The 24,860-nt window shown below is 42.6% G+C and overlaps 1 protein-coding gene across 2 annotated transcripts in view; it reads left to right on the top strand.

Annotated features, from left to right (window-relative positions):
• The window catches only part of ZCCHC24 (zinc finger CCHC-type containing 24), a 223,995-nt gene extending 201,222 nt beyond the window's left edge, over positions 1–22,773 (top strand). For both annotated transcript variants that reach the window (XM_068255460.1, XM_068255459.1), the window contains exon 4: positions 21,573–22,773. In XM_068255460.1, the coding sequence (XP_068111561.1) occupies positions 21,573–21,686 (114 nt within the window). In that variant the 3' untranslated portion in view covers positions 21,687–22,773. The remainder of the gene's footprint in view (positions 1–21,572) is intronic.
• The last annotated feature ends 2,087 nt before the right edge of the window (positions 22,774–24,860 follow it).

Raw genomic sequence — 24,860 nt, 5'->3', positions numbered from 1 at the left:
CGATGAGAGGGAGGAAGATTGCGAAGATGTGGAGGCCGTTTGGGTAAATATTCATGGTGGAAATAAAAGTTGCCAATTGCTTATTGGGGTATGCTACAGACCACCTCTTATTAATGAAGCTGCAGAACTGCGATTACTACAGCAGATTGAAAAAGCTGCAAGTAAAAATGAGGTCATAATTATGGGCAACTTCAACTTTCCAGACATTGACTGGGGTATTGAGGCTACCCATTCTGGTAAAAGCAGCAGATTTCTGGCGGCAGCACCACAGGACAATTACTTGACTCAAATGGTAACGGAACCAACTAGGGGGAATGCGTTACTGGATCTGATCATTTCTAATAGACCAGATAATGTATCAAATGTGCAGGTTCAAGAACATTTGGGAAATAGTGATCACAACATGATAACGTTTGATCTGGTGACTGATAGGCCACGGGGCAGCGGGACCACTAAAACTATGAATTTTAGAAAAGCAAAGTTCAATCAAATTAGGCAGGCACTAAGTTTGGTGAACTGGGATAAGGTACTACAAGAGGAGGACACTGAAAGGAAATGGCAAGCTTTTAAACTTATTCTCAATCAATATTGTAGTATGTATATCCCATATGGAAATAAAATGTCTAGGAATAAAAAAAGGCCTCTATGGATGAATAGAAAGGTTAGGGATAAAATGAAGAGGAAAAGGAATGCCTATAAGGTCCTAAAACAGAAGGGGACCGAGGCTGCACTAAGCAATTATAAGGAGTGCAATAAAAATTGTAAAAAAGAAATTAGGCTGGCAAAGATCGAAGCAGAAAATCAAATCGCTAGGGATATCAAATCTAACCCAAAAAAGTTTTACAAGTACATCAACTCTAAAAAAAGAAAGGTTGACTGTATAGGACTCCTAAAGGATGAGGGTGGGAACTCAATGGTGGATGACCAAGGTAAGGCAGAGTTATTAAATGCTTTATTTGCTTCTGTCTTCACAAAGGAAACAGCACTGTTGCAAATTACAGAGACAGAAGAGTCTCAATCTTCTAACTGTAATATTAAATACTTAACGCAGGAAAAAGTAAAGGCAAGACTAAATAAATTAAAAATAGACAAGGCACCTGGCCCGGATGGCATGCATCCTCGGGTCCTAAGGGAATTAAGTTCAGTTATAGCTAAGCCCCTTTATCTTATCTTTTGTGACTCTCTTGCAACTGGCAGAGTCCCAGTGGATTGGCGTACAGCCCATGTTTTCCCATTATTTAAGAAGGGCAAAAAATCTGATCCAGGAAATTATAGACCTGTAAGCTTAACATCAGTTGTATGCAAACTATTTGAGGGGTTAGTTACTAAGAGATACTATACATGACTTCATAGTAGAAAATAATCTTATTTTTCAGCATCAACATAAGTTTACTAAAGACAGGTCCTGTTTGACTAACATGCTCAGCTTTTATGAGGTAGTGAATGCTAATATGGATATTGGGAATGCTGTAGATGTGATATACTTGGACTTTGCAAAGGCCTTCGACACTGTTCCCCACAGAAGTCTGGTGCAAAAGTTGAGGATGCAAGGACTGGGGAAGAGTTTATGTGCATGGATAGGGAACTGGCTAATGGACAGAAAACAAAGAGTTGTGGTCAATGGATCGTACTCAAAATGGTAGACTGTTAGCAGTGGGGTCCCACAGGGGTCTGTACTGGGTCCAGTGCTCTTCAATTTATTTATTAATGACCTAGTAGATGCAGTAGTGAGCAATGTTGCTATTTTTGCAGATGATACAAAATTGTGCAGAATCATCAACTCTCAGGAAGATAGTGTCATATTGCAACAGGATCTGGATGGGATGGCTATATGGGCACATACATGGCAGATGAAGTTCAATGTTGACAAATGTAAAGTCATGATTTTTGGTCGTACCAATGGTCTAGCACCATACAAAATAAATGGGATACAGTTGGGGACATCAAACATGGAGAAGGACTTAGGAGTATTCATCGACAACAGGTTAAATAATCGTACTCAATGCCAAGCCGCTGCAGCTAAAGCGAACAAAATTTTGGGATGCATTAAAAGGGAAATAAAAACTCGAGATGCTAGCATAATATTGCCCCTGTTTAACTCTCTAGTAAGGCCACATTTGGAATATGGAATTCAGTTCTGGGCACCACATTACAAAAAAGATATTGCAGTTTTAGAGCAGGTGCAGAGACGAGCTACAAAATTGATACGTGGGATGGAAGGTCTCGCTTACCAAGAAAGGTTAGATAAACTGGGTTTATTTAGTCTAGAGAAAAGACGCCTTAGAGGAGATCTAATTAACATGTATAAATACATCAGAGGGCAATATAATAGCTTGGCGGATGAGCTTTTTGTCCCTAGGCCTTCTCAAAGGACTATAGGACATGATCTGCGCATGGAGGAAAAACGTTTTAGCCATTTATTTAGGAAAGGGTTCTTTACAGTAAGAGTGATTAAGATGTGGAATGCATTGCCACAGGAAGTCGTTATGGCAAACTCTATACCTGCATTTAAAGGGGGCTTAGATGCTTTCCTTGCGTTGAAAGACATCCATGGCTACAATTACTAGGTTATGCCTAATGATGTTGATCCAGGGATTTTATCTGATTGCCATCTGGAGTCAGGAAGGAATTTTTCCCTTTTGGGGCTAATTGGACCATGCCTTGTGGGGTTTTTTTCGCCTTCCTCTGGATCAACAGGGGTATGTGGAGGACGGGCTGGAGTTGTACTTTGTACTGGTTGAACTCGATGGACGTATGTCTTTTTTCAACCAAAATAACTATGTAACTATGTAATTGTTCGTGTTTTTAATTCAAAAAAGTCTGTTTCTTTAACTATCTTCCCTCCCTCCCCACAGCCAGCCAATTATGGCGATCGGCTGTCATAGGCTTCCGAGCAGGAGATGCGCGCGCACCTTGCGCACAATCTCCTACATTAGCTGGCCCCAGGACTTTACGCTAATCGGCGGTCCTGGGGCTGCCGCCGTGGCCACGCCCATCGGCGTGACGCGGTCGGCAGGAGGTTAAAGGAGTTATCAGGCAAAAAAAAAAGTTTCACTTACCTGGGGCTTCTACCAGAACCATGCAGCCATCCTGTGCCCTCGTAGTCACTCACTGCTGCTCTGGTCCCCCTCCGTCAGCTAGTTTCGTTTTTGCCAACCTCTGGGTCAGCAGGCCACATTGCGTACATTTTTACGCATTCCCGCTGGTGCAGGAACATTAACACATACATTTTTACGCGTTAGTGGTTCAGTAACGCGTAAAAATGTATGTATTAATGTTCCTGCACCAGCGGGAATGCGTAAAAATGTACGCAATCCGGCCCGCCGACCCCGAGGTCGGCAAAAACTAAACTAGCTGACGGAGGGGGACCAGAGCAGCAGTGAGTGACTACGAGGGCACAGGATGGCTGCATGGGGCTGGTAGAAACTCCAGGTACGTGAAACTTTTTTTTTTTGCCTGATAACTCCTTTAAGGAAGGGGTAAGGTTTGTGTTGTTGGTCCTGCTAATATTTTGCCTCTAATACTTTAAGCTATAGACCCTGAACAAGGATGCAAATCAGATGTTTGACCATATGCTTGTTTCAGGAGTGAGTCAGACATTACTAATGCAGGACAGATCAGCAGGATGCCAGGCAACTGGTTTTGTTTAGAAGGAAATAAATATGGCAGCCTCCGTATCCCTCTCACTTTAGATGTGCTTTAAAATTAATGTTGTCCATACACGATGCAATCTGAAGGGATAATTAGGCTTGCTATACTCTTGTCAATACTTATCAATATGTCGATAATTTTATTGAATTGATTAGATACCAAGGACGAAAATTATTCCCGAACGTTTGATTTTCAGCCAAAAATTTATTCCGTCAATCATGCTGGATGGGAGGTTTCGCTCAATCGGCGGGGGTCAGGAGTGTGTCACTAGTGGCGTTTTATTTAGGTCTGATCAACGCAGAGCTGAGGAGCTGTGTCATATGACAAACAAGGCCAAATACTAAAGGCCTCTAGTGGTGAGGTAGTTTCCGTGCCATTGTGCTACTAGGGTTTGGCCTCTAGTGACAGGGACACAGAGCTCCCAGAAGAGACAGAAAGAAGCTTGGGCAGTGTAGAGAAGACATGAGAGAAAGCGATGTCGGACAGGTGGGAAACGCTTCGCTGGACCTATGCTTTGCACAGTCCGGGAAAATCTATTCAAACTTTGTGTACAGTGTGTGGAGGGATTCGATCAGATCTGAGAGTAATCTATCTTCTGGCCCCATTGACCAGTGTATCCAGGTTTAGTTTTAAGATGCCCATACACTTATCGATTCGCCCATTCGAATCCCCCAAAATGTCCAGTGGACTGACTTTCGGTCAGTTTTCACCACAAATCAATAAAAAGTATTGATCGGGCAGGATGGAAGATCTAGGTCATTTCGGGAGAGGGCAGGAGAAGTGGTAGGACATAGCACTGCATTGAACAGTGCAACACTGCAGTTCAATTGATTTTCAAAAGATGTCCTGCTGGAATCTATTGAGAATTTATGTGCAGTGTATGGTAGGAATCGATTCATACCTAAACCTATTCCTTTCAGAGAGGAAACAATTGTTAATCTATAAGTGTATGGCCAGCTTTACAGTAAATAAATGTTAAAATTGTTCACAGATTATTCATTTAGATTGGCCTAGTGTGCCCAATCTAGGAGAGCTTTTAACAAGCTTTACAGGGTACTTTTAGCTAAATAAAATAAATTTCACTTAAATGCACTTTAAGAAAAACTTCAGTTCACCTTATTTTTCCACTAATAGGTCACATTGCATGGTGGAATCATTTAAAATGTTTCTTCAAGCTCCAGCAAAGGTTGCAAGATACATCCCAAGATTCAAGCTTTATTCCAGTGAATTCCTCACTCCTTTTGTGTCCTACCTGATCATGCACCTCTATTACTGTGCACCCATGCTATGCATTTGAGTGAACCTAACTTGCCTAACTCCATGCTCCCATCCAGTGACTGACTAAGCATTACCTTGTACTCATACTGTGCTGTGTGATCTGGTTTTCTTGTATTCCTGTATTGTCATATTGCTGTTTGTCACCCCTAAATATTGTCTGTAACCTAAATTAATGTCCAGCGCTGCGTAATATGTTGGCGCTTTATAAATACAACAAATAAATAAAATAATAAATAAAATAAATAAATAGAAGCCCCACATTTCAAAGGGTATTTTTGGTTTCAAAGTTTTATTCCAGTATATCGAAGAGTATTTTACAGTATTTAAGGCAGAGAGATTTACTCAGTGATTTTTCTAGCTCCAGCAATTAATGACCTCATATGGCCAGCACATAAAACACCTCCTGGAAATACTGAAACTTCTAACCTATGTCATGAAGGTCTCCTAATGCGCAGAGCTGCCCTGCCTCAGATGTGATTTCTCTGCCACACCCACCCATTTCACATCTGGGCTGTGGAACTGCCAGAAATGTCATTGGTATGTCATGACATATTTTAATAGCCAAAAACATATGGTCACAGAAAAAAAAATAATCCAGAAAAGAATTTGTTATGTAATGGAAACCTTTTAATGAAACAAATGTTTTGTTTTTGATTCTAAAAATGATGTGTGTTCCCTAAAACTGCTGTCTAGCCTGTTTTAGTTATTGGAATTATTAGTTTTCATTGACATGTGGCAGTGTTTTTTATACTCTAGAAGCGTTCAGTGGCTGGTAGTACGTTGTAATATGGAATTGTTCTATACACTCTTGTACTATGTCATAGTATGCAGTTCAATACACTCTTGTAGTATGTCATAACATGGAGTTGTTCTATACATTTTGGTAGTATAATACAGTATGGAGCTGCTCTATACACTCCGGCTATATGCCAGGGAGTATTTTATAGTATGGAGATGTTCTTTAAACTCTGGTAATATGTCATGGTATAAAGCAGTTTTATAAATTTCTCTGAATATGTCATAGTATGGAGGTGTTTTATGCACTCTGGTAGTAGTCATAGAATAGAGGTGTTTCATGTACTTCAGTATGTAGGTAGAAAAAAAACCAAAGCCTTTTGAAAGCAATACCTTTTAATGGCTAACTGATAAAGTTAAATTATGCAAGCTTTCAGGGATCTAGTCCCCTTCTTCAGGCATATTTCCAGATGTTAGCTGAAGTAAAACACTGATGCAGGTAAATAGTAAACACGTAGATGGCAATTGTGCTGGTTACTGTTTAGCAGTTAGATGTCAGGTGATCAGCAGGCTGGAACCAGTGAGTTCATACAAGCACACATGAAATCTAGCAGGTTTCTGAAGATCATGAAGCCAAGTCAATCAGTTACATAAGGAGTCATGAATCCCATCCCACAATTTAAACCTTCTGTTAACCTGTCTACGACTGCGTCACGCCGATGGGCGTGGCCGCGGCAGCAGCCCCAGGGCCACCTAAAGCAGATCGGCGTAAAGTCCTGGGGCTTCAGTTTGCAGAAGATCGCGCACAGGCTGCGCGTGCATCTCCTGCTTGGTAGGCAAAGCAGAGCTCCGCCTGCAGAAGTGTTGGCCCACTGGTGTGTCCATTTTACCCCTATCAGTATCCCAGCTGATCTCCTGACATCTAATTGCTAAACAGTAACCAGCACAACTGCCATCTACGTGTTTACTATTTACCTGCATCAGTGTTTTACTTCAGAGAACATCTGGAAATATGCATGAAGAAGGGGACTAGATCCCAGAAAGCTTGCATAATTTAACTTTACCAGCTAGCCATTAAAAGGTATTACTTTTACAAGACTTTGTTTTTTTCTACCTACATAATTTGTTTGGCTAACACGGTACAGAAACATTCTTACTACTATGTACTTCAGCAGTATGTCATAGTATGGAGACCTTTTGTGCACTTTGGAAGTATGTCATAGTATGGAGGTGTGTTATGCATTCCGGTAGTATGTCATAATATGGAGGCGTTTTATGCATTCTGGTGGTATGTTATAGTATGGTAGTGTTTTATGTATTCTGGTGGTATGTTATAGTATAGGGGTGTTTTATGCATTCTGGTGGTATGTCATAGTGTGGAAGTGTTTAAAGCAAATGTGAAGTGAAAGTAAAAGAAAAAGTCAGATACTCACCTATGGAGAGGGAAAGTTGTGGATCTAATAGCCTCTCATGGTCCCCTAGTTCCAGCAATGTCACCCTCGTTCAAATCTTCTGCCACGCGAGGCTTCTGGAGCCCAAGAGCCCCCTGAAGACGGGTGGCTCTGTACTGCCCATGCGTGAGAACACGCTCACACATGCACAGTACGGAGCATCCAGTGTTCAGGAACTCCAGGCTCCTGAAGCCTTCAGAGGATACACAGAACTGTGTCTGACCAAGTGGTCGAACAGTTCTTGCTGGTGTGACAATGGTGGAACGAGGGGAATGTGAGAGGAAGGGGAAATGCTCTATATGACCCACAGCCATCCCTCTCCATAGGATTTTTTTTTTTAATTATTATTTCACTTCACATTAACTTTAATACAATCTAGTATTTTGTCTTAGTTTGGAAGAGTTTTATGCATTCTGGTGGTATGTCATAGCATGGGGGCGTTTTATGCATTCTGGTGGTATGTCATAGCATGGGGGCGTTTTATGCATTCTGGTAGTAGGTCATAGTATGGGGGTATTTTATGCATTTTGGTGGTATTTTATAGTTATGAGGTTATTTTACGCATTCTGACGACATGTCCTTGTATGTGTTCTATACACGCTGTGTAAAACACCTCTATAATATGACATACCCTCTGATTGTATAGAACACCTCAATACTATGAAGTACTGCCAGAGTCTTAACCTCCCTGGCGGTTCATTTCTTTCTGGATTTATGGGTCTAAAAGTGGTAAATTTTTTTCAAGAATTTTAGGCCTCCAATTCCTAAGTCATAACTCACCAAAATATGTCAGACTAAAGGTCTTGCAGACATCCCACATGTTATAAAAGACTAGAACACAAAATTGTTGAAATCATTCAATTTATGAATAAACTTAAAAAATAGTAAACTCTACAAATAAGGCACCAGACTATACAGTATGTACATATACAGGTAATCCCCGGTTAACAAACAAGATAGGGACTTAAGGTTCGTTCTTAACCTGAATCCGTTAAGTAGGAAAGGGTATACTTTTCTATTATAAGTATTCTATAATAGTATTTACATGATTTTAGCAACAGACACACAATATATTAGTAATAAGTAGTTGCTATCAGTATGGAATAAACCTCAAGAAAAACAATTTATTACAAAAAATCTATATCTGAGCAAAAGGTGCTCAGTGGAATTGAGGTACCTTAGATAGTAGAAAAGTAGCAGCAAGGTTAAGGAAATAGGAATGTGCTCTGTGCTAAAATATGTAAATATATTGTAAATATGATTGATATGAATCTCCAAAGGGATACAAGTACTGATCATGAGTCTACAGTGCATAAATATGTGCTAGAAATCAGGTCTGTAAAGTCGGTACAAAAATCTGACGCCAACTCAGACTCCTCTGTTTATGAAACCACGACTCCAACTCCGACCCCGGGTACCCAAAATGGCTCCGACTCCTCAACTCCAACTCCTTAGTCTAATACTTAACAGGGCTGTGGATTTTGCACAAAAAATCACCCGACTCCCGACTCTTTTATACTCAGTTTATGAAATCAACGACTCAGACTCTAACTCCGGGTGCCCAAAATTACCCCGACTGACTCCTCGACTCAGACTCCAAAGCCCTGCTAGAAATCATGCACTTGCAATAAAAAAGAGAAATACACAAAAAAGTTCCAGTGCAAACTGCTAAGTAGCAAGATGATCAGTAATGAAAGGGTTAGTGCCAAAGAATTCGGGATGCTGAACTAATCCTGAACAGAAGAAGCTGGCATAGCAAAAGAGGAGTGAAGGGGTTAACACCAGGAAGCAGAGAATGCTTTAGAATCGTGAGTGAAGAGAGCTGTCCGTCCACAGCTGAAAGGGAAAGCGAGCAAGTGACAGCTTAGAGGCAGCGGGCAGCTTACTCTGGTTGGCGACTGAAGTCAGTGTGCATAGAATAACCCTGTCCTGGTCTTACACTACAGTTTGCTTTGCTTGTAAATGTTGGCCAATCATACAGATGTGGGAGACATTTTTTAGAACCCCGCAGATGAATAAACGGGAACGCTATTCAAGAGGATACTTTTCAGGACATTTTCGTACCGTCAACCGCATATGACGTCATCACAACGCTTGATTGAAAGGCGTTCATATCAGCGGGGCGTTCGTATCTCGCATGTTCGTAAGTCGGGGACTACCTGAATACCTAATACACCTCTCGCGTGTGGTATAGTTTGAAACAAGGAATGGCACATAGGGTAACATCACAATCGGGGCAGTAGAAGAGTTATTCCTTTCTGACTATTTTTCCTTTGCTATCAGTCTTAAGCAGCAGGCAGAGAGTAACAACACATCAAACAACAACAACAACACATAACATTTGTAAAGCGCTTTTCTCCCATGGGACTCAAAGCGCATAAGCATGGCTCCGACCATCGTGGTACAGAGGAAGAATTTTATAAGTCTGGAAATGTCAGGCTAAACAGGTGGCTTTTCAGTCTGGATTTGAATAGCTCCAGGGATGGTGCTGTCTTTACTGGGTGTGGCAGGGAGTTCCAAAGAGTAGGGGCAACATGACAGAAGGCTCTATCTCCAGATTTTTTGAGGTGCACTCTGGGAGTGACCAAGTTTATAGAACTTGCTGATCTGAGGTTGTGAGAGGTGTGGTGCAGCTTCAGCAGGTCCTTCATGTATCCAGGGCCCAGATTGTGCAGGGATTTCAATGTCAGCAGTCCAATCTTGAAGAGTATTCTCCATTCTACTGGTAGCCAGTGCAGTGAGCAAAGGATCGGTGTAATGTGACAGTGGCGAGGCTGGTTTGTTAGCAATCTAGCAGCAGCATTTTGCACTAATTGCAGGCGACGCAGGTCCTTTTTGGGGAGGCCAGCATAAAGGGCATTGCAGTAGTCCAGCCGTGATGTGATGAAGGCGTGGACTAGGGTTGGAAGATCCTCTGGGGGAATCAGATGTTTAATCTTTGCAATGTTCTTCAGATGAAAGAAGGAAGATTTAACTACAGATGAAATTTGGTTTCTGAAACTCAATTCCCCATCGATTAGTACTCCAAGGCTGCGCACAAGGTTGGAGCTGTTTATGTCTGAATTCCCAATCCTGATTGGTGTTGCTTTAGGATAGAGCTGTTTTGATGGCGAGTGTTGGTTTTGGACAAACAGGACCTCAGTTTTGTCAGCATTCAGTTTCAATCAGTTATCATTCATCCATGCCTGTAGCTCAGCTAAGCAAGAGTTTATTTTTGGGGTAGAGTCTGTTCCACCAGGTTTGAAGGACAGGTATAGCTGTGTGTCATCGGCGTAGCAGTGGTACCTCAGGCCATGTCGTTGGATAAGTGTACCGAGTGGCAACATGTAGATTGCAAACAGCAGAGGGGATAGGATTGATCCTTGTGGCACTCCGAATTGTAGAGGTGCAGGTTTCGACATTATAGGACCTAGGGATACTCTCTCTGTTTTGTCAGTCAGGAATGAGCTAAACCACTGGAGGACTGATCCACTGATGCCACAGTACTCCTGCAGTCTGTTAAGCAGGATTTCGTGGTCAACTGTATCAAAAGCCGCTGAGAGATCCAACAGGATTAGGATGGAGCATTCCCCTCTGTCCCTTGCCATGAGCAGGTCGTTGCAGACTTGGATGAGGGCTGTTTCACAGCTGTGGTGTTTCTTAAAGCCAGATTGTAGAGGGTCCAGGATGTTGTTTACTGACAGCCTGGTTTCAAGTTGCAGATAGACAGCCTTTTCAATAACTTTACCTAAGAAGGGGAGGTTGGAGACAGGTCTGTAGCTGCTCATAGCATCTGGATCCATGGAAGGTTTTTTAAGAAGGGGCTTGACGATTCCTTCTTTTAGAGAGGTAGGAAACCTCCCTGCTTGCAGAGAGCAATTTACTATTTTGTGAAATGCTGGACCAAGCAGGTCAGGGCATTTCAGCATATGTTTAGTGGGTCCAGGTCGCAGGTTGTCTGGCGGAGGCGACGGAGGATGTCTGAGATCTCTTCCTCACTAATACTTTTGAAGTCAGTCCAGGGTGTTAGGTTGTTTTTGCAACTATTTCCAGGAGTTGAATAAGTCTTAGGTGCAGAGGTCGGTTCAGGCGGCAGGCAGAGAGTACTCAAAATCCAGGAAAAAATTGGTAACAGTAAGGCAGATCAGCAGAAGCATTGAGCTCAGAAGCAGTTGTGAACCAAATGGCTACATTGTTAACATCCTGTGCTTTCAAATGAGCTTATCTGCCATCTCTGCCATGGCAGTCATGTGGCACAGGGGAGAGATCAAATTTCAGCTTGTGATTAGACTCAAATTAGGGGGAATTAGACAGGCTAAACTCTCTATATTTACAGTGTGCATTTCTCTCTATTTCCTTCTATTCTGTGCAAATGTTCAGGTCCAGAGGGATTAGACAGGCTAAACTCTCCATATACATACCAGGTGCATACAGCTGTACTGCTTCTGTCCTATGCAAGAGTACATATCCACTTTAACTTTCCCGGACAGCCTCCAACGTCATGCCACACTACCGCTGATTGGCCGCCGGGATCCAGGAAGAAGACAGGAGATGGGGATCCCGGTGGCCGGCTGGAGAGTCCTGGAAAGATCGTGCGTGAGACCCAGGTAGCAGCTGGAGCTGCTATTTTAGCTAGCCCTCGCATAGCTCGGGCTTACCACTCCTGGCTACTTATTCTTACTCCGAGCTATTGCTTGGGATTACCGCCAGGGAGCTTAAGGAACAGCTCTATACTTTAAAAGACTTTGAAAGTATGTAAAACACTGACATACTATAACATACTTCTAGAGTGTATAAAACACCTCCATGCTGTAACACACTACCAAAAATTAAAGATCACCTCCATACTGTAAAATACCAGCGTGCATAAAAACATCAGTATATTATGACCTACCACCAAAGTGTTTAAAACAACTCCATGTCGTAACAGACTGCCAAACTATAAAGAACACCTTTATATTGTAAAACACTGAGGCCACGTTCACATTGCGTTCTGTTTGCTTCAGCATCCACGTTTGTCGTTTTTGGAGGAGTTTTTGTTTTCTTCTGGCGCTCGGTTGGGCGCTGCGGTTTTTGTAAAGTGCTTTTTAAGAGCGATTGCGCTTTGACCTGGAAAATAATAAATACAATGTATTTATTCTTAAAAATGCGAACGCAATCGCTGCACAAAGCGATTTTGCGAGCGTTTTGCGTTTCTCCTATACCTTCCATTGAGGCGGGTTCATTCCAAAAATGGTCCATGCACAGATTTGCTGCCCGCACAGCGCAGGACCCACGCAGATATGAACATTCTCATAGACATTCATTGCACAAGCGGTTGGCAGGCAATTTTTAAAATCGCCTGCGTGTGAAAAAAGGCCAAAAACTCATGTATACTCACGTATAAGCTGACCCCCAACTCTTGCCCCTGCTGGAAGAGAAACAGTAAGTCAAAATTCTGGAGGATGGAGCAGGGAAGGGGGAGCCCCAAGGTGAGGGAAGAGGGGTGAAGACGTCCCCCCTTCCCCACCACTGTGCCCGCTGCTCCCCCTTCACTGCGCTGCCACCTCTCCTGAGGACACATATAGACCTGGCTACCTATTCTGGGGACACCTATACACCTGGCTACAGATACTGGGGACACCTATACACCTGACTACATATACTGGGGACACCTTTAGACCTGGCTACTTTTTCTGGGGACACCTATAGACCTGTCTACCTATTCTGGGGACACTTATATACCTGGCTACATATACTGGGGACACCTATAGATCTGGCTATACTGGGGACACCTATAGACCTGGCTATACTGGGGACACCTATACACCTGGCTACATATACTGGGGACACCTGTAGACCTCGGGTCAGTTCATTTCGGCACGCGGCTCTGAGAGCCGGGCACGGAAGCTGGGCGCCGTCATAGCAGCAATGCTATGATGCGCTCCCACGTAGTGGTAGTTCGGGGCTCTGGCGGCTGCCAGACCCCAAGTTACATCTCCCTCCGAGTTGTGACAATTTGGAGGGGAGTTATTGTATTTAACGCCGCCTTGGAGTTTAGCGGCAGCGGGGAAAGTAGTCATTCGGCTCTCCCCGCGCCGAACTGAGAGGCGCCGAAATAATATGTACCCTATAGACCTGGCTACCTATTCTGGGGATACCTATACACCTGGCAATCTGTACTGAGGACACCTATAGACCTGGCTACCTATTCTGGGGACATCTATAGACCTGGCTATCTAAACTGGGGACACCTATAGACCTGGATACTTATACTGGGGACAGCTATAGACCTGGCTACTTATACTGGGGACACCTATTGACCTAGTTGTTTATACTGGGGACACCTATAGACCTGGCTACTTATACTGGGGACACCTATTGACCTAGCTGTTTATACTGGGGACACCTATAGACCTGGCTGCTTATACTGGGGACATCTATAGACCTTGCTATCTAAACTGGGGAGACCTATAGACCTGGCTACTTATACTGGGGACACCTAAAGACCTGGCTTCCTATACTGGGGACATCTATAGACCTGGTTACTTCCACTTGGCATACCTATAGACCTGGTTACCTATACTGGTGGCACCTATTTTGATAGAACTGCTGCCAGATTATGTGTATGTTGGGGAACTGCTGCTAGATTATGTGTATGTTGGCGCAACCACTGCTTCCAGATTATGTGTATTTAGGGGGAACCACTGCCATATTATCTGTAGTTTGGAGGAAACTCTGCCAAATTGCGTGGATTTTGGGTGAAATGCTGTCAGATTACATGTATTTTGGGGAAAACAGAGCTCAAACTTTCCCGGCAGACCTTTTATACCACTGCTAAGGTCATGTATATTTGGCCCCACCCATGACCAAACCCACATTCTGTTGCATGGCCACACCCATTTTCTACGCGCGCCTCAGGGTTTTTTGTCAATATAAAATATCTGTTGTCAGTAAATTATTATATCTTTGTCTGTAAAAAAATAACATGAAAGGTTGACAACACTGGTACGGGGCCCCATAATCTCCTATTGCCCGGGGGGCCCATGAGTTGTCAGTCCTCCCCTGCCCGTGGATAAGTCATTCTCCCTAATGTCTCCCCCTACTCTACCTCCTGTATGTTTTGCAGACTGCCTCCCCCTGTATGTGGTGCATGCGATGCAGAGCACGCTTGCAGACTGCATGTATATGATTATGCAGTGCATGTATATGATTATCCAGTGTATGTATATGATTATGCAGTTTATGTGTAGCTGAGTGTATGTGGTGCAGAGTGTGTACATATAGCTACCTCTCCTCGTCTGCCATCATCCCGTCTCCCTTGCAGCTCTATACTTGCTACAGATCCAGGCTTCAGTGTCTTTGGTCTGTGGGAAGCTATCTTCCCAAATCCCTGGCAGCTTTGTACTCGCCCTTGACATCTAGTGGCCTAGTATGGAACTGCAAGGAAACAGGAAGTGGCTCACCTGGACAATAAACCTGGACATCTAGCAAGCAAGCTGCACGGGAGATGCTGCCAGGAATGAGGAGAGGTAACTATAACCCCCCACGTAGCCAGGCTCTGGAGTGTGTGAGCCGTGCTATAAATTAGCTGTTGCAAAGACAGAAGTCTGTCAGCACAGAGCAGGGAAACAGCCCAGCCTAACACTTTCTTATCAAGAAGAACTGATGTTATGACGCATCTCTGCTGTGTTGGAGAGTAGAATTTGTGTTACAAGCTATTTTTTTAACACAAGCTCAATGATGACATTTATGCTGTCCATATTATCATACGGCAAAACACAATGAACAATTATTAGGAATAGATATATGCATTCAGTTACTTCATAGTCCATATGAAAGTATTAATGCCTGGCAGGCAGAAAGATAAATATGTGCCCCGGTTAGTGCCATGAATCAGGAGACCACAACTTTGACATAACCCCAAAGCATGCCCCTTCAGTATTAGCCAGCAGACACAGACTTCCAATAGATACCCGTTACCCGTTACCCGTTAGTATACTCTCACTATCACAGACTTCATAACACAGAGGTTGAGGTTATTTGTCTGCCCACCAATTGAAATTTCATGACTATGAAGGCCTTCTGGAGTACAGCATTCTAGGGTTCGGGTTCTCCAGCAGGACAATAACTATAAACACAGCTGTAAGAAAACCAAGGATGCTTGAAAACAAACAATGGACGGTTTTGAAGTTGCCTGCCATGGGTGTCTAATATCTGGAAAGAGCTAAAACTCACTAGACTTAAGTATCTCATCAGACCTAAGAGAACTAGAACTATTGGCTCAAGAATAGTGGACCAGAATGCTAGCTGAGGTATCATGGGCCCATTTATAAAGAGCATGGATACTGTCAACTTACATTTGCAGTTAACAAGGGCTTGTCAAACCATAACCTTAACTCATACCACTTTTTAGTTGGCAGTAGCATGGAAAGGAAAGCGTGGGCATGTTCTGTAGGTGTGTCACACATAAGCAGTCAATGAATTTAACCCAGTGCACTAAACGCAGTGTGAAGAGGCTCTAAGAGGTGTATATGTGAAATGGACGCTGCCAAATTTAGCGCAGGGTGAAGCCGGCGGCTTATGGTGGTTCTTTCATTGAGGAGCTAGATTATCGTACCCTTTTTTCATTGGTCATAGTGACTGAAACCTCATATACAGTGGTGTACCTAGGGTATTTATAGACTGGTAGGCCGATCTCCTGATGCCCATAAGTCATATCAATGAACAGATAGCATATTTGCATTCAGTAAGGCGTTATGAATTCACACATAAGAACCCCCCAATCAAGCCATTTATTGAAGGGGGGTGGTGCGCTGTGCTGCAGCAAGAAATTCTAAAGAATGGGTGTATGAGTGAGGTAAAAAAAATAGGTGTGGCCATGACAAGATGTGGGCAGAGCTAACTAAAATGTAAGCACCCCAACCAGATATGCCCCCTAATCTAGCCTCCCTCCCCAGCATAGTAGCCAGATATGCCACCTAATCCCCCTTCCCAAGTATAGTAGCCAAATGTGCCCCCTAATCCTCTCCCTCCCCAGTATAAAAGCAAGATGTGCCCTCTAATCCCCATCCCTTCCCAGTATAGTAGCCAGATGTGCTCCCTAATCCCCCCTACCTAGTATAGCAGCCAGGTGTGCCCCCTAATCCATTCCCTCCACAGTTTAGTAGCTAGATGCACCACTATTTCACCCAACCCAGTATAGTAGCAAGATGTGAACCCTAATCCCCATCCCCAGTATAGTAGGAGGGTGTGTTTTAACCATTTCATTTTATTGTAAACCAGATAAATTACAAAAAACATAGATGCAGTCATTATCAAAGTAAAAAAAAAACACTGATTTAGTACTCCAGTAGTAGCTTCTGTTATTACCTCTCACTACTTACAGCCAGCCTGTCTAATCTAAAACTTGTGTGATTGGTAGAACTAAGAAGACTCAAACATGGAGCATTCAACAGCATTCAGAAATATTTTGTCCTGTAGGCAGCTGGATTATACACATCTTACTGAGCACAGTGTGGACAGGTATACAGGCAACACTCACCTTCCTCAGGTTCCAGACGCTGCAGCTTGCAGGTCCTGTCTGCCTTCTCTGCACTGTCGCTACTCTGCACTTCCTGCTCCTAAGTTTTGGGCACTAGAGCCCAAACTGAGAAGCAGGAAGTGCAGGACAGTGATATTACAGAAAAGGCAGACAAGACAGGAACCTGAGGGAGGCGAGTGTGCTGCTTGTCCACTGCGCTCTGTACCGTAATGTTGCGGGGGAGTGCACAAAGATGCCGGTTTGGCCAGGCCCATTTTTAGCGGCGGGCAAGACAGGTCCCCGTCCTGGGCGCAGTGCCTGAGAAGGGAGCAGTGGGCGCAGAGGAAAGGACCTTACCGAATCATTGCAGAGCTGGTACGACTTATACGTCCTCCCTCTCTTCGGACCCCCCTCTTTTCACTGTGCTCCCGTTCCTCAACTGCAAAACGGACAGTGAAAGGAGATTTAAGTTACATACTCTCCAGACTTGACGCTAGAGGTAGAGGTCCACTCTCTCTCCTCTGCACTGCCAGTCACACTACTTCCTGATTCAGTGTGAGTGGCAGTGCAGAGATGACAGAGTGGACCTGGACCTCTAGTGTCAAGCCCGGACCCTGGGGAGGTGATTGCGTAGATGTTCCTCCCACTGCCCAGGGAATGGCTTGGGGTTAGTTGATCCCTCTCTGAATCGATTACAACCAGAGAGGAATGGATTGTCTGGTGCATTTCACCATTATGATTGGCTACCTACACTAGCACCAATACCTAGCTACCTTTACTGGGGGCACCGACGGTATTCCTGGCTTTCTATATGGGAGGCACCTATGCCTGGCTAACTATACTGGAGGCACCAATACCGGACTTCCTATACTGGGGGCACCTATGCCTGGTTACCTATACTGGCGGCACCTATACCTGGCTTCCTATACTAGCATCACCTATGCCTGGTTACCTATACTGGGGGCACCGATGCCTGGCTACCTATACTGGGAGCACCTATGCCTGGCTACCTATACTGGGGGCACCTATACCAGGCCATCTACAGTGGCTTGCAAAAGTATTCAGCCCCCTTGAAGTTTTCCATATTTTGTCACATTACTGCCACAAACATGAATCAACTTTATTGGAATTCCACGTGAAAGACCAGTACAAAGTGGTGTACACGTGAGAAGTGGAACGAAAATCATACATTATTCCAAACATTTTTTACAAATCAATAACTGCAAAGTGGGGTGTGCGTTATTATTCAGCCCCCTGAGTCAATACTTTGTAGAACCACCTTTTGCTGCAATTACAGCTGCCAGTCTTTTAGGGTATGTCTCTACCAGCTTTGCACATCTAGAGACTGAAATCCTTGCCCATTCCTCTTTGCAAAACAGCTCCAGCTCAGTCAGATTAGATGGACAGCGTTTGTGAACAGCAGTTTTCAGATCTTGCCACAGATTCTCGATTGGATTTAGATCTGGACTTTGACTGGGCCATTCTAACACATGGATATGTTTTGTTTTAAACCATTCCATTGTTGCTCTGGCTTTACGTTTAGGGTTGTTGTCCTGCTGGAAGGTGAACCTCCGCCCCTTTCCAAAGTCTTTTGCAGACTCCAAGAGGTTTTCTTCCAAGATTGCCCTGTATTTGGCTCCATCCATCTTCCTATCAACTTTGACTAGCTTCCCTGTCGAAGAGAAGCAACCCCCGAGCATGATGCTGCCACCACCATATTTGACAGTCAGGATGGTGTGTTCTGAGTGATGTGCAGTGTTAGTTTTCTGCCACACATAGCGTTTTGCATTTTGGCCAAAAAGTTCCATTTTGGTCTCATCCGACCAGAGCACCTTCTTCCACATGTTTGCTGTGCCCCCCACATGGCGTGTGGCAAACTGCAAACGGGACTTCTTATGCTTTTCTGTTAATGGCTTTCTTCTTGTCACTCTTCCATAGGAGCCAACTTTGTGCAGTGCACGACTAATGCTGGATACACACCATGTGTTTCCGCGTTCGATGCGTCCGTCGATACGCATCGATTCGATTATTTCCGACATGTCCGATTCACGTTTTGATAGATCATTAGGTCGATTTGCCATACTTTACATGGCAATCAACCTAAAAATCATTGAAATGGGCTCGGAAATGCTCGGAAATAATCGAATCGATGCGCATCGACGGACGCATTCGACGCGGAAACGCATGGTGTGTATCCAGCGTAATAGTTGTCCTATGGACAGATTCCCCCACCAGAGCTGTAGATCTCTGCAGCTCGTCCAGAGTCACCATGGGCCTCTTGACTGCATTTCTGATTAGTGCTCTCCTTGTTTGGCCTGTGAGTTTAGGTGGACGGCCTTGTCTTGGTAGGTTTACAGTTGTGCCATACTCCTTCCATTTCTGAATGATCGCTTGAACAGTGCTCCTTGGGATGTTCAAGGCTTTGGAAATCTTTTTGTAGCCTAAGCCTGCTTTAAATTTCTCAATAACTTTATCCCTGACCTGTCTGGTGTGTTCTTTGGACCTCATGTTGTTGTTGCTCCCAAGATTCTCTTAGACAACCTTTGAGGCCGTCACAGAGCAGCTGTATTTGTACTGGCATTAGATTACACACAGTTGCACTCTATTTAGTCATTAGCACTCATCAGGCAATGCCTATGGGCAACTGACTGCACTCAGACCGAAAAAGGCTGAATAATTACGCACACCCCACTTTGCAGTTATTGATTTGTAAAAAATGTTTGGAATCATGTATTATTTTTGTTCCACTTCTCGTGTGTACACCACTTTGTATTTGTCTTTGACATGAAATTCCAATAAAATTGATTAAGGTTTGTGGATTGTGGCAGTAATATGACAAAATGTGGAAAACTTCAGGGGGGGCCGAATACTTTTGCAAGCCACTGTATACTGGAGGCACCTATACATGGCTACCTATACTGGGGCATCTATACCAGGATATCTATACTGGGACACCTATACCAATCTACCTATAATGGGGGCAATTACACCAGGCTGCCTATACTGGAGGTACCTATATCTGGCTACCTATACTGGGGGCACCTATACCAGGATACCTATACTGGGGCCACCTATACCTGGATACCTATACTGGGACACCTATACCTGGATACCTATACCAGACTAACCATACTGGAGGCACCTGTACCTGGCTATCTTTACTGGAGGCACCTGTACCTGTCTGCTTATACTGGGGGCACCTACACCTGGCTACCTATACTTGGGGGTGCTTCATCTGTCTACCTAATAATAATGACCATAATAAGTTAGCCTCTGGCTAATAAGTTAGCCGCTGGCTAACCCATACTGATGGCTACAAAATACTACATCGCAAATAGCCTACGGGGAGGGAAGGGGGAAACATTTTTACACCCTCGTCCTGGGAGCAATACGGCAAAGAAACTGCCCTGAGTTTGGCACCCTCTCATGGCTCAACACCTGGAGTGGTCTGCTGCCGTTGGTACCGCCACTGCTCATGTAAACTAAAACCATAGAACTATGTCTTAGTAGGAAGAAAATAACCTTATTTTACAACATCATTTTTAACCACTTCAGCCTACAGTGTTTCACCTTATGCATCCGAGCAACTTTCACCTCCCATTCATTCACCAATAACTTTATAACTACTTATCAAAATTAATTAATCCATATCTTGTTTTTTCCGCCACCAATTAGGCTTTCTTTGGATGGTACATTTTGCTAAGAAGTATTTTTTTCTAAATCCATTTTAACAGGAAAATTAAGAAAGAAATTGATAAAAATGCAGTATTTCTCATTTTTTGGCCATTATAGTTTGAAATTAATACATGCTACCGTAATAAAAACTCATTTTATTTGCCCATTTGTCCCGGTTATTACACCGTTTAAATTATGTTCCTATCACAATGTATGACGCCAATATTTAATTTGGAAATAAAGGTGCATTTTTTCAATTTGCGTCCATCACTATTTACAAACGTATAATTTAAAAAATTATAGCAATATACTCTCTTGACATGCATTTTCAAAAAGTTCAGACCCCTAGGTAATTTTTTTTTTTTTTTTAAGTTGCAAATTTTTTTTATTAAAAATTCTATTTGGGTAATTTGTGGTGTGGGAGGTAAACAGTTAATTTTAAATGTAATATTGTGGGTTTGTTTAATAAAAAATGCATGTGGGTGTAGTTTTAGTATTTGGCCACAAGATGGCCACAGTCAAAAAGTCCTGGAAGCGAACAATTTCGCTTCCAGGAACTACAAGGAGGACGGGAAACTTTTATTGTGCAGAAAGACCGCGGCCTCTGATAAGAGACCGTCTGTTTTTGTGCCAGGGACTTAGATCAATGAACGGGAACTATGTTCCCATTCATTGATCTGGGGGCTTTTGGAAGGCAGCGGGAGCATGCACGGGGACGCGCCTGGCGCAGTGGCAGCAGCCCAGTCTATATATCCGTCCAGATAGACTTAAGTGGTTAAAAGCAAATAAACTCTGGCCTCTGTAGTGTAATATGTTCTCAGAACTACAACGGTTGACTGAGCTTAAGAATACTTTCACTGTTTGTTAAAACTTCCAACCAGCGGGGGTGTCAAGTCCTTGTAATTTCTTGTTTATGTGATGGTTAGAAAAAAGAAAAAAAAGTGTGCATATGTATTAAAGACTTCAGTACCAGCGGTCTCTGGCCCCTTAAGGACTAGAGACCGCTGGTACTAGACAATGGGGCCTACTGACGACACTCCTTACGGAACCGCAGCTCCCGCCAATCGTGCCGCTCTCAATGTGTGCCAATGAGATTCTGCAAGATACATCTCAGAAATATTAGGTGAAAAATATCTGTAATTTTATTTGATGGGTATTCCGGAGCAGTTAAAAATAAACCACAGGTGTCAGCCGTTAAAGTGCTGGATTGACGCTCACTGACAGCTGGCAAGGCATAGCTGTATTCAGACTTGGTATTGGGTTGCACATGTATTAATTAATCTTTTGTTTCCCATTTGCAGCGACCTTTGGAAAAGCCTGACGGTCTTGACGTTTCTGATCAAAGCAAGGAGCACCCCCAGCACTTGTGTGAGAAGTGCAAGGTCCTGGGCTATTACTGCCGCCGTGTCCAATAGACTACAATGAAAAGATGCCCGGCTAACACCAGAAGAACAAAGACACAGCGACCTGCCTATAAACTAATAATATGCCTTATAAGAAGTAGAATGTAACATTCTTCCTGTGTATGTGTATAAAACTGTATTTATGAAGCATTAGGGCTTTTGAAACTGTCAACACAGTTGCCATTTGCCTCCAGATTTCCCTTTTGCTCTTCAGTTAAGAATTTTGATCTGGTTATTTAAACAATTTTTAGCACCTTCCACTTTAAGATATAGAAGCTTATTCAGTAAAGTAGTCAAAGGGCACTAGCATTGCACAAAGTGCAGTAACACATAGCAACCATTCCAGTTTCAGTCCGTTAAAACCTATTGGCTGAAAAGGTAATGGGTTAATTACTATACTTTGAATGCTGCTCTTTGTCTTGCTAAATAAGCCTGGTAGAGGTAAAATGCTATTTCCTTGAATGCCAGCTTCTGCAAATTGTCCATGCTCAAACAGAAGTGGAGAAAAATAAGTAATTTTGCACTTTTTTTGTGGGCTGTGAACCAATATGAAAAACTGAATGTTACACTACTTTGATAAGAAAAAATATATATATATTAAGTATTGCCATTAACTTACATGTGTTTACTATACAGAGGAGTGTTACAGTAATTACAGATAGTACAGTTATCAGGGCTGTCTAAGAATGGAAAATATAGCCAGTTATGCCCTATGTGCCTCTGAGATGGCTATTGTCAAATAGAACACATCTACAGTACTCTCATGAGAGAGAAGCTGTAAAACGTACAGTTCAAGGACATTGGAAAACAGCAGCTATTTCTGAGAGAAAGAAAGCCATTACTTCTATGGTCTATACTATCCTCTGATACAGAGGTAAGATATTGGAGGTGGCTCCCACCACCCAAAAATAAACAAATAGAAGACCACTATCGCAAACATTTGTAAAATTTAAAATACATGTTTATACATAGATATGAAATATACATTTGTCTATTTGTCTCAGAGTAAAAGGAGATTTACATTTCTTTCTTCCGATGTCATTGTCACTTACAGTAGGTAGTAAAAATATGACAGGTTTTGAAGTAGTCCATCTCCTCATGAGGGATTCTCAGAGTTTTCTTTATTTTTAAAAGAACTTCCTGAATGGCAGTTGCTCAGTTCAACTGCCAAAATAGTGTTCAATGATTAGAGAGGCTGGTCAGCAGCTTTTTTATAGATCCTATCCAGGGAGTGATTTTTGTAAAGAATAAATAAAATGACTGCAAATCCCCCATGGCGAGATAGACTATTCCAAAAGCTGTGAGACATTTACTACCTACTGTAAGTGACAGCAACATAGGAGAAAGGTCATTTATAGCTCATTTTACTTACTCTGGGAGAATTTTACTTTTTAGATGTATGTGTTTTTATGTTTACAATTTTTCATGATAGTGGTTCTTTAAAGGAAGAAAAAAAATCTGTATGCATTTGGCAACATTAAGTTACATATAATAATAAAAAACAACCTATCCTAAATCTCGGGGAAGGTAAGGGATATTTGTTTACATGTTACTTTGCCTCTTTGCTGCTGGTTCAACAATGGCTCAACAGCAAGAGAGATTATGTTAAAAAAACGGCCTAAAGATGAGGTGGAGACGAAGCAACACAACTAGTATTATGCCAGGTGGAAACAGTGTTAAATGTTGTGTTTTAAGTTTATTCTCCGAAAGGCCAAAAGCACACATAAAACTTTTAACTGTGAATATGGGGTTGTCCATGGATTGAAATTGTCCCTAATTCCTGAGCTAGAGATTTGCATCAAGTATTATTTATAATTGCTATTTTGTAAGCCACTTTGTACATGTATTTGTCTTGTTTGTGTGTTTTATGTGTGTGTGTGTCACAGTGTGCTGGAATCTCTCTTATCTACCAAAACTTCAAGTCAAATGTGCCCAGGCCTCTATGTGCGCCATACTTGACATTCTTCATATACACTGGCTTCTGATCTGTTACACTAATAAATCAGCTTTGCCCTCAAAAAGAATCAAAAAATGTAACCTAAACTAGTTCAGAAGTACAAACTAATTAGACCAGCAAAATGGTTTTGTGCTACCACGGTCTTACAGGCCTCTGTGGGGGCACAGATGGAATCAAGGTATTTTATAGATTTCTGCCAATATATTGTCATATAGTAACCAACTGGCAGACATACATGAAATTCATAAGGGAAGTTTACATGTATGCAGGATAGTTGCGTAAAAATATGTGGTCAAGTTAGTGGTCAAGGTAAGGGTCAAGTCAAGTGCAGCTGTCAACATCTTACCTAAGTAGTCTAGTGACAAGTACTTTAAGATTACACAGAATCTTTTCAAAGACTCTCTGCCATGCATTGTAAACACTAGCCGTTTACTTCTCTGCATTATGTAGTGTGTTACTGCAGGAGGTCTGGTGGTGTTTGTTGGGTTGTCCCTGCTGCATGATAGACCTACATATGCAGCTTAGATTTTCCTTGGCCAAAACTATCCTTTCGGCAAGAAATGTAGTGTGTACAAGTGTCCCCAAACATCACTGGCCTTCTCCTCTAGTGATGTGCCGCGATTGATTGTTCTGGCCCGATTCTTTTTATTCTCTGCAGTGTCTTAAAAGGAAAATCTCACAGTGCTGTGCCTCTCCGACCCCTCAGTAGTGCTGAACACAGCCCAATCAGGAGTCGGGAAGCACCTTCATACAGTGATCATTATGATTCTTTTCTCCCAAAGCTTTAGAGATAGTTTCAGGCAGCTACATAGCTTTACAAATGTGGCCTCACAGTGACCTGAAAGAGAAGTCTCTGAAAACTTTCTCTGTTCCATTAATGGATCTTGTTACTAGATTCCTTGGATAAAACCAGTACCACATGTATTCTGAAGTGCAACTTCTATAAAAATGTATTTTTAGTTTTGGGTGGAGATGGCATGAGTTATGTTGGCAGGTAGATTTCAGTGCAATTATTTTATGTAATACTGTACATCAATTTTAAAATGATCCCAGATTAATCTTATCTTGGTAAAATTTATCAATTGAATTTAAGTTGATTGACATTCATCAGCCCTCCCAATCCATAAAATGAAGGAATTTGACTGAAATTGATCTCCCTTAAAACGTTCGTTAGTTTAGTTAGTTAAAACTAAACTTTAGTTAGTTTTCTTTTGCATATATGCGATCAT

Source organism: Hyperolius riggenbachi, chromosome 10 (genome assembly GCF_040937935.1).
Source record: "Hyperolius riggenbachi isolate aHypRig1 chromosome 10, aHypRig1.pri, whole genome shotgun sequence".
In the NCBI taxonomy this organism is placed as follows: Eukaryota; Metazoa; Chordata; class Amphibia; order Anura; family Hyperoliidae; genus Hyperolius; species Hyperolius riggenbachi.
The sequence above is the reverse complement of the archived record's forward strand: the minus strand, read 5'-3'. Positions and strand labels throughout refer to the sequence as shown.